The following is a 13,978-nucleotide window of genomic DNA, read 5'->3' on the forward strand; positions in this document are numbered from 1 at the left end:
GGAAGGTCAATATTCTCAAACCTCTCTGGGATTTGTACATTTTGAATGTAGTTTTAAAGTGAGACCATTTCCCCGTAGTCTCACGGATTGAAGCCCTCTCCAGTTTTATTAATTTGTATCGCAAGTCCTCTTTAATACTTGAGGGCCTAAACGCATGCTCGGTACTGCCTCTTGGAGCAAAGAGCCTATTGGCGTCCTCTTCTCTAGAAAGCAAATATTCTGCCATGTTGGGTCTCTGCTGCGCTGGAACCCTCTCAAAGAATACATATTCTAATGTTGTGAGGGGTTTAGCGCGTGCCACATTCCCTTATGTTACTGAAATTGTTTCTTGTTGCACACTGTCGCACTGCGTGTATAAAATAGTTTCGGAATTTTTCCATCAGTCACGTTGTGATTTGCCCAACGACTATCCGTTGCTGGTAGTGGTTCTGGATGTCACCTGAGTCGTGTGGAGCTGTCGTTTCAGAATTTGAAGTACTGCACAAGGTATGGCAGACTCATTGACGGGCCTGTTCGAAATGCAGTCTAAAGAACGTCTTTGTGAAAGATCGTCATCGGAAGTGCATCTACTGCATTCATCTGGACCACAATGCAGAGGGATGTTCAATCCACGTCTTGGAGCTGAAGGATTTGCAGAGACACGTCATTAGAGGTTGGTGGCATGGATTGACAAAGGTAGGGCCTCTGCCAGAACAAGTGGACCCACAGAGCATACTCCCTCTGGCGAGGACACTTCCATGGGGAAGATGCTGAAAAGGGTAGTGCTCCCACACTCCGACCTCTCCGACGAGCACCACAGCGTCTGTCAACCGGGTCAACTACGACCACAAAGACAATCCCTTCGTCTGAAGGCCGCTGATCATCTGCACTGTCGACTAGTCAGGCCCTCCCGTCTAAGAAACTTTAGACTTTGTCACCCAAGTCCTCGTTGCCGACTTTCAATGGCCAAACCAACATCGGCTATAAAGACTCGGTTAACCACATTGTCCACCAGACAGGCAGTGCTATCCTCTATCCCATCAACGGCTTCGTCGACGACTATTAGTTTCCACAGTGACAACATCCGCTGCCAAGGTGACCTTGCCTCCGAGGCCTTTGTCAGCCACGGCTGGGTTTTTGCCGCCCACGCTGGCATCACCTCGAGCACCAGCGATTGACTCCTTCGCTAGGGGTTCTGGTATAGGGAAACAGTTGCCTCCTGGACTCTATTTTCTCCCTAGGCCCAACAGGCCTTTGCCACCCTGCTGCATGTCTTCAGGGCAACCTCCCAGCATGTTGCACCCTGCTCCATCACTTCATACATCCACTCTGTCAGATTTCCCAGAGGGTGGTTTCTTGGAGGAACGGGGGTCAGGGTGACCCAGATCCACAACCAACTCTGCAGGATATGCGGCCACCTCATCCCATGAGGCCTTGGCCTCATGTTCCAATACTGGTGCCGTCTGCTCCCTGGGAGGTGTCGTAGACCTTTTGACCACACTCCATACCTTGGTCTTCGATTCAGCAGCATCTTCCTCCTGTATTTCCCAGCGCTCCCCTGGGGTCTAAGTCCAGCGCCGGCAGGAAGCCCTCCCAGGCCTCGCCAGACGCTGCCATGTCCATCCTCTGCTGGTCCTCAGCAGCCACCTGTTCCACGCCCTACTGCTCAGGGGAGCTTGATGGGATAGGCACAGATACTAACACTTGACACCAGTCCGGGTGCAGATGGCACTCTGGGGACGGATGAGTACAACAACTGTTTTGCGTTTGCCAGATTGCCTCACACAGACTTGCCGACCAGAGACTCTCCTCCAGTTGAGATTGTATCTTTTTCGGCATGGTCCTCCAGGAAAATGATGGGTATCTGTTCCCCTGCTGGACAACGTCTGGGAGGATGGCTTGGTGGTGATGAGAAACCCTTTCTCCGCCCCTCCCATGAAGGGGTGTTTGGAGAAGAAATCTAGGGTCCCTGATATGGCACCCAAGTGCCTCGGGTCCCATCCTACTTGACTGTGTGGTTGTTACTTAGCAAGTAAAAGGTCAGTGAACCAGTCTTCATCTTGTACCGTCCTGCCAGATCAAGAAGGAAAATAATTAGATGCTGGAGTTAAACGCATAGCTATCACTGCGGTATCCACTATCAAAGCTGCCAAGGCCTTAGCCATTCTCTCACGTTACGGCAGAGCTTTGATACACGCTGGTCCCCATACTCTACTCCATCCAGGATGACAAGTAGGCAGAGGCTTTGGCCATTTTCCGTGAAGTCGAGGAGGCCTCCAACCATGCGATCAGTCACCCTTGACATCGGGGACTCTGGGTTCTGGGCAATGGGCAACAGAGTGGCTGTACGTCAACAAGGCTGGTGTAAAGCAACTAGCTTCGAACCCAGAGGTACAAACTATTGTGGTGGACATGCCATTTGACAGGGACTACCTTTTTACCAAGGCAGTGGATGAGGGCCTCCCAGCGATCAAGACTGACGCAGAGGCCGCCCTTTCTTTTGGGCACCCTTCAGCTCTGGATGCAGCCCATTTGCTCATCTAAAGGATGTGTCTCCAGAACCTCAAAGGTTCCCAGTCCGTCCTACCGTCGGCCCTCTCGATCCTGCACAAAGGAAACCTATAGTGGACGTTCGCAGGCCTACAGGGGTTGTGCCCAGCGTCGTCCCGCTCCAAAAGCCAGGGTGCCAGCACCCAAAAAAGCCTAACCCTGCCCAGGGCCCATTTCCCCCACTTTCGGGGGTAGACCGGCTGTCTCCAGTGGTTCTACCTCTCCACAGACGGTGCTCAGTATCATCTAACATGGTCATGCCTTGGAGTTAAAAAAAATAAATAAAAAAATAAATAAAAATTGCCCTCGTACTTCCTGTTTCAAGACAGGAGCAGCATAGGGCCCAGTTCCTCAAGGAGGCTTCAGGGTGTGTAGCAGAAAAGGGGCAATAGAACCGTTAACTCTGCGACTCTGGAGTGTACTCCAGATACTTTCTGGTTCTGAAGAAGACCGGAGAGTGGCGACCCATCTTCGATTTAGATGTCTCGAGTCCCTAAAATCCCAGACGTTCAGGATGATCACGTTGCAACACGTGTTTGAGCCGATGGATCAAGGCTGGATTTGGAAGACTCGTATTGTTACATCCCCATCTATCCAAAACACAAAGTTCCTCCGGTTCGTCGTTCACGGAAGACATTACCAATTCAAAGCACTGCGCTTCGGCCTGAAATCGGCCACAAGATTCTTCAAGTGCTTGGCTCCGGCGGCAGCCTTTCTTCGCCGCAAAGGGATCCAAGTCTATCCATACCTGGACTGGCTAATCTGGTCCCACTCTCGCAACATAACAGTAAGCATACAGCAAAGACTATCCAGACTCTAACCTCTCTGGAATTCTCCATAAATTATCCCAAATCCAGCATCGTGCTGCCTCGGAGTACATTTTTTCTGGTTTCCCGCCTGAAGACAAGTCGCCTGTCTGGCAGTACCATCAGAAGACAGGGTACAGGACATCCTTCAGCCAAGATCGCGACTGCCTGGTCCTTCATGTCCCTCTTGGGAATGATGTCCTCTTGACTTCATCTGGTTCCTCATTGCAGGCTGCAGATGCAACCTTTTCAGGAATTCCTAGATTCCAGATTGAAACGTGGCGCAGGCTCCTGGATCAACAAGATTGCTCTCAGGCATTCCGCCAGGACCTGCACTGGTGGTCCTTTTACTCTCATCTCTCGCAAGGTGATTCTTTCCTGATCCCCATGACCGCCTCTCCGGAAGGTTGGGGTGCCCACAGGAGCCAATCCTACATGAGAGGACTCTGCCTCCCAGAGGAAAAGGAGTTGCACATCGTCCTGTAACTATGGGCAGTTTTCTGGGCTCAAGTCTTTTTCAGCCTCCGCTTCAGGAGAAGGTGGTACGGATTTTCAAAGGCAACACCACCATATTTTACATCTGCAAGCAGGGCGGGCATGCTTTTCTGTTCTCTGGTGGCGCAGAATCTCTGGCGGCAATAAATCTGTGGCCCTGGTCCATTTCTCAAGAGTTTTCTTGTTCCATTTGCCTTGTTGGGTGTTAAAACAACATCGCAGACTCTCTCAGCAGGGAGCCGTGGTCTAAGTGGGAGTTCCAGCAATTACAAGTGTCTAGTCTCCAACAAGTGGGGTCACCCTCAAGTTGACCTCTTTACAACTGCAGCCAACACAAGTGCCAAGTTTGCCAGAAGGTAGCCTCCAGCCAGGAGTTTTTTTGTGTAGGTTTGCTTGTACAAATCCATATCGTAATAAAAATACCAGCATTGGCCAAGCCAACACTTTTTGGTTCCTTTTTAAGGCATTGGATGGACATTTGCCATCATCCGGTAATTAGTTTGCCAGTTGTTGCCATCTTATGGCCTAGTAGTGCCATTATGCAAGTGCCTGGCAAAGGCCCATCGCGGGCATATGTGAAACCCTAAACTGTTGGCTTTTGGCAGCTCGTCATTGTCTCTTGATGCCATATTTTTACAAACCTGCACTTTGAACCTACCTATTTTATTATCCGGTCATCTTTGGGGAAATGGGTCTGCATTGGTTTTCCGCAAAGTTGTTCTGACTCTTAGGCCATCATTCTGATTTTCATTAACTGACTTTGTGGCCCGTTTCCACTAGGTTATACATGTTTTATAGGCCTCTCTTTAAACGTGTGCACTTCTGGATGTCTTAAATTAAACCTTTTTTATTTTTTAATTGAGGCTTCCTCCAACCTTCATTGGCCCCCTCCCGCCTAATTGCCACATGTATGTAATTGGTAATTTTCCACTGAAAGTGCACGAACAAACTGTACACTTATGTGTTTTCATGGTCTTTTTATATTACGCTCCATTTTGCATACATCATCATAGTTGACCGTGGCAATGCTATTAACACCTGTACAAACTAACCCTGCCTTATTACATGCTCACGGCAGTTCTTAAAGTATTGTTTACATAGTAGGTGCCCTGTGTTGGAGGGCTGTGAGGAGCAAACAAACTGAACAATACTCTGTAGTATCCATGGGCCGAGACCCGTTTTCTAATTTTGCTCTAGTCCGTGCTTTTGAACAGTGCCCTTGCAATACTTGACCATAAAATGCTTAGGTTTTCTGTGTTGGGGATGGCCAAAGTAAGATTGCAAACTCCTAATCAAAGGTGCAAATGCAAGGGTGGGGGCACGATCACTCTGTCAACAGGTGTGCAATTGCGTTTTTTTTTTTTCCTCCAGTGTCAGTAAATTCGATTTTACTGAAAATTATAATGGGGTGGTCGTGAATGTATTCCATTTACAAAGATAGCCATCTGACCGAACGTTGATCTGAAACACATTCCCAGATGGATGATCGTTGTAAGGGAAAAGCAGCCCCCAGTGTGCAGAGCATTTCCACTTTTTGACCATTCCTCGCTGAAGTTACGCCCCATCCTCCATATTTAAAGTGATTGCTTTAGTTTCTTTGATTCAGTGAGATGCTAGCTGGGATGCATGTGCGTGATGTTTTACTAATTGATGATCTGTGTTCATGTTATCCCTAGGTTCGGGGCTACCCTTCGCTTTTGCTTTTCCGTGCAGGAGAGAAGCTGGAAGAGCACGATGGCGCACGAGACTTGGAAACCCTGCACAGCTTCATTATGCGCCAAGCCAGGGATGAGCTGTGAAATCAATCTCCTCCAGCACCTGTCCCTTTTCTGCATTTTCTTGGATCATGTGAAACTGTTACTGAGCTCAAAGGGTGGGCATTTTGAAAACTGAATTTACTGAAGTGTTTTCTTGCTTGTGCTGTTGCATAAGTAAGCTCCGGTCTCCTTGAGATTATTTTTCTTGCTGGTTCAGTTGCATATACAACCCAGTTGATGTTCTAAATATGAACACCTGTGTGATTAATGGCCAACCTAGGCTTTAAGGATATTGAATTGATATCCACAGCCAAACCTTATTTTCGTAAATCTCCTACTTCTGAAAAACAATAGTTTTGGTAATTCGCTTTCATTTCTTTTCTTTGTCCCAATTGTGCTTAGATATAAAAATTAACGACAACAAGCTGTCCAGGCAAAATGGTCCCACTTAATTGTGAATTCCCTTAATACAGTAGACGACTGGAAATTTGGAAGTAGAACACCTACCATGGGGAGATCAACTATTTCTGATTTAATAATTTCCCTTTTTTCTCTGGGATAATTTCCCATAATGGACCTTATGATTCTACTTCAGTATGTTGGGTGTGGCTGTGCCAGAATTACGAGGTCCCAAGTGACATTGTTGGGGTCATGTCTTGCAAAGTAATTGCCTGGATTTCACATGTGATGGGGGTCAAGCATACCCTTATCCTCTTTCAGTGCCCAGAGTCGACATAGTTTTTCCAAAGTATCCATTAAAAAAAGCAGTTTAAAGCCGACCTGCTTGTTAAATGTGTGGTTGCAAAGGTTACTTGTGGAGTTTGTTGATTGTACTCTATTGTTATCCATTACCCGACTATAATCTGTGTATCCTCTAGTGTTTGAGAGCTATGTCCACCTCAAAACCAAATAGCTTGAAATGACATGAAGATTGGGGAGTGTGAGAATGGACTTGGTAATGCCATTCGGTTGATTAAATTGCACACTGGAACTTTGTACACAGCAATTCATGCCCAGTATGCATTTTATGACTAGATGCTATTCTATTGAGGACAGGAAGCACTTCCAGAAAAATAGCTCATTGGGGCTTGTAATAAAGATCTTCTTGTAGGAATGGACACCATCTTTAACGCTGCTCCTGGTGCTCTTTGCTGTATTTCCTGAAAGACTAATTTTCCCATAGGCTTATTTTCTAGCCTTGAAGGTTTTTGGCACACTTATTTGCGTTAGCCTTTGGTTGAAAGATCTGTTGAACCATTTTGATGGGCAGGTGTACATTTAATGAGTTCATGCCATGCCTTGATGGATGCAAACTAGTGGAGTGAAACCACTATTAAAATGTGCTTGTACTTTTGTATGGATAGCTCATCGTGTGTACAGATTCTTTTTTTTTAAATAATTTGGGAAATGAGCATTTGGGTCGATATTGCCTTTGGAGATTTATTTTTGGGGCTGGGTGGGGCACAAATTGAAGTGGTACAATTGTTTACACAATGAATTTTTAAATAAACATTTTGAAAAACATGGTGTACGATTGTTTAACTGCAACAAATAAAACATGACATGTGCCTCTTTTGCCATCATGTGATGCACAAGTTTATTGGGGCAGTTGCACTGACGCATCGAGAGAAGCTTTAACAAAGACAGTTATCCTCTTGTTTATAGTGACTAACGTTTGTGTATTGAGCAGGAGTTTGTGCTTGTGATCATTTCTATGTAATCTATGCAGTTTGAATTAAATCGGTGCAAGTTGGTACAAAGTGTAAGCAAAGAAACAATTCCAGACTTTAGTCTAAAAAGAAAAAAAATATACGTGCTAACCCCACAGCTGATAACTGGGAACACATGGTTTAGACTGTAGGCATGGAAAGCAGAGGCACACGCATTGAGGGACGCATCCCATGGACTTGCAGCCAGCATAGTACTCGCCGCTTCATTTAACACACATTTCAGCTAATGCTTCAGTCAGGCAGATTTGAATATGTTATGTATGAACAACACTGAAAACGGGTAAGATTATTTTACAGGGAAAATACTGTTCTCTTGTGCTATACTAAAACGCAACCTTGTTTCATGCTGCCTTCCATCTCTCCCACACCACAGGTAAGCACTATCATTATTGGTTTAATTTCCATGGTGGAAACCCCACTCTTAAACCTCCAGAATAGAGCCCCTACCCAACTCTCCTTAGATACCTCACACGGGCACATACTGGCACCCTCTTCAGGTAATCTTCATTGCCTCGTCCCGCTTTCTCAGATCTATAATTGGGCCCAATCGCTTTAAACCTATACAAGGTACTTTTCGAAGAAAAGGCGTTCTTTTCTGCAGCGAAAATACTCTTGTCTACCCATGTAGATGCGTCCTTTCTATCCCTTAAAATCCTGCCCCGTACTTCTCTGCATCATACTTTTAAGGGTTTGCTTTAACTTTCCAAGTGTTTACAGACCAGGATCCCTTTCGTATTCGGGTCTAGAGGCATCTGCAAGCTTGGATAAACCCACAGTCGTTATGTAGGTTAGTTCTAAGGTCCATTTAGTTCCTCTTGCTCTTCCTCCAGTCTCATGGGATTTCGGTGGCACAGTGCAGACAAAGATTTTTTGTGGCAGCATAAACGTGGCAAAATAAGAGGTACGCTCTTGCATCTTCACGCAACTGTGTCCAGACGTCTCCTTCCTCCTTCCTCATTCGCCATTTTCCCTTTTCAAGTCCTTTCTCGGTGCTCGGTTACTGGAAGCGTTTCTCGTAGGTCATCTCGTTCTGTGCATTTATTTTTCTTGTCACTGCTTACTGTGTCCAATCCTCAATGGAATTTTTCCTCTGGCAGTTGATCTTGTATATTTGTGTGCGTTTTAAATGATGGACATGCTGTCCTGCAGTTTTCCTGAATTGACCCACACTCTGTCGCCAGTATGTCGGTCCCCAGCATTGAGGCCAGATTGTGCAATTTCTTCTCTTTTAGATCACTTCAGAACAGGTTGATTGATGTGGGTGCCATGTTTTCAGGATTTTGTTGCACGCAAGAAGGGGAAGGAGCGTTTACTGGTGCCTGGTCTGATGTACAAATGCTGCTAGTTGGAAGAAACTGTTCTTCCCATTAGTTTCAGGCGGTCCCACAGAGCTGTTGCAACAGCTTAAATCTGGTACCCATACTTGGGTGCCCTTCCAGAGGTAAACCTAAACCGGCATCCTGTGCTGGGAACTGCTGGGGCTTCATATGCTACCTGCAGCAAGGAGACCTGGAAGGAAACCTAGCCTGTGAGTGCTCAATACTTTATTTGGAATAATGCACACAGTGCAAACTTAGGACCCCAATGAAGCATGATTCTCAATCTGAGAAGCCTACTCTGGTCTGCTTGGGTTCGATCCACTGGGTCCATGAAAGTGCAGAAGGTCTAACATGTCCTGAGGGACTTAGCAAAATGTTCTGCCACAAGAACTCTAGATGCACGAACTGAAGAAATATCCAATGTTATACAAGTCTTCAGAGCTTTCAGCAGAGCGTAGCTTGTGGTTACCCACGCTTTGCCACCTGAAAAGATCACAACTCCAGACTGCAAATAGGTAGCTACCTGATACGAGCCAGCTCATGGAGAAATGAGACTCGCGCCTAAAGATCCAGTGCTGCTTGAAGATGCCAATGGTACACTCAGACCAAGGCTTGCAAACGTCTGCCCTCCCAATTCATTAGTTATTTGGATACAGAGTTCAGTACTCGTGCCCCAGATCATATGAATTTACTAAAGATTTTTTTTTTATAAAAGGGATATGGCGTATAATATGCTGCCCAGTCAGCATGGTATTTTGAATTTTCAATTGGATTGCTCTTGTGGAGCAATACCCACAACAAACTAGTTATCCAGTCACTTGCCCGGTATCCCTGCTGAATTCTGGTAGGGAAACGGGGGGAGCTTAGTGTGTTGTCCTGGAGCGTTTCTGGTCTTGGAAGGCGAAGCTACGATTATAACTGGGTTGAATTTGTCTCTGTTCATGATCTTGTTTGTTTCCAGGAAACATGGGCTTTAACAAATGTGACATGGGAAAGCATGCAAACTGTGATCCTGGTGGTTAAGCCCAAGGGATTAAGGGGGCAGCCCACTGAGGGTTTAACTATTTGGGTTAGAAGCGAATTAAATGTTAAGGCTGAAATACTCCCCAACCCTAATGTGAATTAACTGTTAACTGTGCAGAAGCAGTGTTGGTATTCTAAAATTAGAAACTAGCTACTGTGATCCCTGGGATGGTACTGATAGCGGGGGTTTCAACCTGCAAATGGATCCGCTGCCCGAGTCACTGGAATTCCTAGAGGAGGAAGATTAGAGCTCGAATATTTTGACTTTCCACAAGGAGCCAGGCTGTCTAAATATGCAGTAGAGGTAGGTTGGGCACTAGACTCCGACTCGACTTGCGCTGCACTTGGAATGTTCTTGGGTTGTGAGGGTTTAGTTGAGCAGCGAGGGTGCCGGTGGTTTAAGGTGTTGCCCACACCTCATCTGGTTTCGGGATGTGTTTTGGCCCAGTTACCTTGCGCTTGCGAACAGTAGTGAGTCTTGATATTGTGTTTTATAGTGGTTAGTGAATTTTAAATATCATCATTATTATTGTTGATCAGCCGACGCTTGTTTCGACCCCTCGGTCTTTATCCCCTCCTGGTACTCCTGGTAAGACACCGAAAGGGGAGCATCCAAGAATACGACCAGATCTGCCCAACCAAATGCCTACTCACGGCCAAGACAGGAAACTGAGACCCAGCATACTTGCATATACAGGTATACTACACAGAATTCTTTCCTTGATAAAGGCCTGGAGGGGGGGTAGAAACACATGTCTTAGAATAATATTAAAAACTTAACTGACAACTGTAAAACACAATATCTCATTACTGTTCGTAACCACTTTCCACTGAGACTTGTCCTCAAGCATACTGGCCTGGCACAGTTACAAAATGACCCATTTGATATAATCGTGTTACAGTACTCAAACAATACAAGGTGGCGAAGATGGGATTCTTTTGATCATCATGATTTGGTAATGAGCAGCTTTTATTTTGTCGAGGCTCTTCCTTATGTATAAGTGTTTCCCCCCGGGCATACCACTCTGGGAATTACATTTTACAATTATTACTATACCTGGACACCAAATGACTACGTCCATTGGGCAATTCAGTTAGGCCCAGAAATGGGCCCCTGAACATGTTGGTTAAAACTGCCTTGCTAAAAAATACGAAATCAACTGATGGCAATTGAGCAGCAACCCCTGGCAAGGAAAGAGTATAAGGAACTTTTAGTGCAAAATAAAGTTTGTATGCTCTCCAGATGGGAACGTATGAAGAATGCTGTTAAAAATAAGGACCAATGAGCCTTCTGGAAATTTGCTTATCTGGGGTGAAGTGATGAATGTTCGTTGTTTGAATTTGCCATCTTCCCCTGTTAGTTGGCATGGCCATTTTCCCGCTGTTGTATATGGAAAAAAGGATGGTCTATAGGAGCAATAGGGGTGGATGCAGTATTTCTTTACTCCCAGGCAGTGAATGGGGAATTGCAAATGTTTACTCTAAAAGAAGCGAGCAATGCGATTCAAGTCCAGAGTGGGGCCAAGCGCAGGGCCTCGAAGGTCCCAGTGGTTGTTTGAATATGTATTAGGTTACCGGGCCCTGTATTTATTGATGCTTGTCAGTTTGTCTTGCAGAGCCAATAGAGTTCCTCCCACCTAGCAAAAGGCTGAGATTGCCCCGATCTTCAAGAAGGGGGATAGAGCTGATGCAGGCAACTATCGCACCATCTCCCTTCTGGACGCGACAGGCAAAATCTTGGGCAAAATGGTCTGAGTGCCTGGAGCAGTGTGCCTTGAGACGCACACTATCAGCAATGAACTAAAATCCAGCCCGGCTAAGACCACACCCTCTGCCCCATTGTACACCCCTGAGCTAGCTTCCAACAAAGGCTCAATCGGAGCTCTAGATAAATGGTGGCCTAAGCTGCTTGCTAGGTCACCACCTTTGCAGCAGCCTCGAACAGGAGCAAAACCCTCTTTGAAGTAGTAAAGCATTGTACCAAACCCTCTCTGATGGCTCAGCAACTCAGGAAAAATGCGATGGAATCAGCAAATTTAGTTTTTAATGAGGACATTTGACAAGATCTGAGACAATCAAATCAACCTCACAGCATTAGCAACCCGGCACGCACACTTCCCCTCTGGACTAAATCCTTTCCTCTTTCCCCAGATATCCTAAAAATGATTGACTCCCTGAAAGCTACTTCTTTCTCTGACGATACAATTCCAGCCTCCATCATTAAATAATTGACGGGTCTGGTGCTCGATGCACTTCTCGGCATCATCAATGCCTCCCTTGCAGAAGGATAATTCCCGGACACCCTCAAGACTAGTCCCAGATGATCTCATTGAAAAAAACAACCCTAGATCCAGACGGCTTGGCCAACTAAAGGCCCATTATGAAACTTTGTTTATTGGCAAAATCTTGGAAAAAGTAGTTGCTACACAACTACTCGCCAGAATCGAACAACCCCACTTCCTCGGGGTTCCACCCACGTGTAGCATTCAAACGGCCACCTTCCAGGTGGTGGATGGTGCTCTCCAAATCATGGATAAGGGCGACTTGTGCCTCCTCCTCGTCCTTGACCTCTCGACTGCATTTTACATTCGACCACTGTATCCTTCTCTCCCTCCTTGCTTACAGGATGGGATTCTCCGGCACTGTCCTGAACTGGTTTACCTCCTACCTCCCCGGCAGACACCAGGCTGTCCAGATGAACTTGTTATGTTTAACCGACTCCAGGTCTCCTGCAGTGTCTCTGCAGGCTCCATATTCTCACCAATCGTTTTACCCTTTACATGGAGCCTCTTGGCACCCTCCTCAAAGATCCCAATGTAGCCATCCACCAATACGCAGTTCACGGTACTTGTCTTCTTGTATTCAGATGCAATAATGGTCCCTTTAAGGTATTGTTGAAACCAATATCTCGTCTCCCTAGACCCCTCTTTAGGACACTGGCATTCTTGGAGTTGGGGCAGAGGGTCAAGTATTACACCAGTCCTCTTTCTCGAGGCACTGATGATCGGGCATATCACGCCAGCGTGAAGCAACCAAAGTAAGGAGTGAAATGTTGGGAAAAGCACCTTTTTAGTCTGGTAGTGAGTAAGAAATTGAGCACCAAGTACCCTGTTGTATGATGTGCATGCCACTTAACCACATTCATTGCTGCCGGTCAGCATGGCTGCGCTTTAGTACAGCTACCCTGATGGACTAAGATTTCAAGCACTTGGACTTTCTGGGGAAGATTTGTCAAACCTTTCCTGCTTCTCTGCCACTCAGACACCATCCTGATAGTGCGGCAATGGAACAGTCTGGTTCTCGTCAGCCTTTCAGCATTTTTGAGAGAATGGTTTGACAAGAATATGGTTCCATGTAATAACGTTGCCACAAAAATCTCGCCATGCAAAAATATCGCCGAAAAATTGGTGTTTTTTGTGGCGACATTATTGCATGGAACTTTATTTTATTTATCTATCTATTTATTTTTTTATTTGTTTGCCCCTGTCCCCATATATATGGTCACCCATATATCCCTTACAGTGACCATATATATATATATATATATATATAATTACCTGATACCAAGAATATTTCATGAGTGGCCAGCAATGAAAATTCATATCACAAATTGCTCATCTTTATGGGCCTCTGACACCAAGAAAAGTTATTTATGTATGTTATGCGTGTTCTGATTGTGTGCATATATGTTCAATAAAATTCATTTTTATTATATTGTATGTGATTTTTTGAATCTTACGATTTAAATAGGGTGGAGTTCCCTTGTTATGAACTGTGGAGCTTTCCTTTTCTTAATATTTAAGGTTATAGCAGGAACATGAGGCATTTTCTTGCATAAATTGCATAGTGGGGAACTTGTGGGTAAAGTTGTCATACAAGCACCTTAGCATGTAAAGCTGTACCATATATAAAACTTGCTGATGATCGGGAATTGGCTTAGAATCACATGCTGTGCATATAGTCCGACATCTAGTGTTAATAGTGTAGTATTGCATCTTTTTTCGAAGATTGGAAAGGGATGTCAACCTGGCATGCCTCTAACACTATCCCTATCATGACGTGCAGGGTACCCATGATCCCTCACGTGGCGAAGTCCCCCAGATTGTGTTTTCCGCCATTCTGATTGGTCTCTTTCATGCGGTGCTCATGTTAATGAGATTCATTGCTGTTCCATTCGTCTTTGGTGAACACATTGATGAATCGTTTGCTGTCCTGTGAATCTTCGCTTGACTTCTTGCCGGCCTTTGCCTTCAAGCTCCGGCCTTTACATTAGGGGAGTGGTGACCCTTATCGACAATTCTCTTTGAAGAATGTCTTTT

The 13,978-nt window shown here is 45.5% G+C and overlaps 1 protein-coding gene across 1 annotated transcript in view; it reads left to right on the forward strand.

Moving 5' to 3' along the window:
• Window positions 1-7,111, forward strand: part of TXNDC5 (thioredoxin domain containing 5) — a 141,644-nt gene extending 134,533 nt beyond the window's left edge. Inside the window, exon 10 of the mRNA XM_069613492.1 lies at window positions 5,507-7,111. Within this exon, the coding sequence (XP_069469593.1) occupies window positions 5,507-5,629 (123 nt within the window). The 3' untranslated portion in view covers window positions 5,630-7,111. The remainder of the gene's footprint in view (window positions 1-5,506) is intronic.
• Window positions 7,112-13,978: the final 6,867 nt, after the last annotated feature.

Source organism: Ambystoma mexicanum, chromosome 5p, assembly GCF_040938575.1.
Source record: "Ambystoma mexicanum isolate Mex_15411 chromosome 5p, UKY_AmexF1_1, whole genome shotgun sequence".
In the NCBI taxonomy this organism is placed as follows: Eukaryota; Metazoa; Chordata; class Amphibia; order Caudata; family Ambystomatidae; genus Ambystoma; species Ambystoma mexicanum.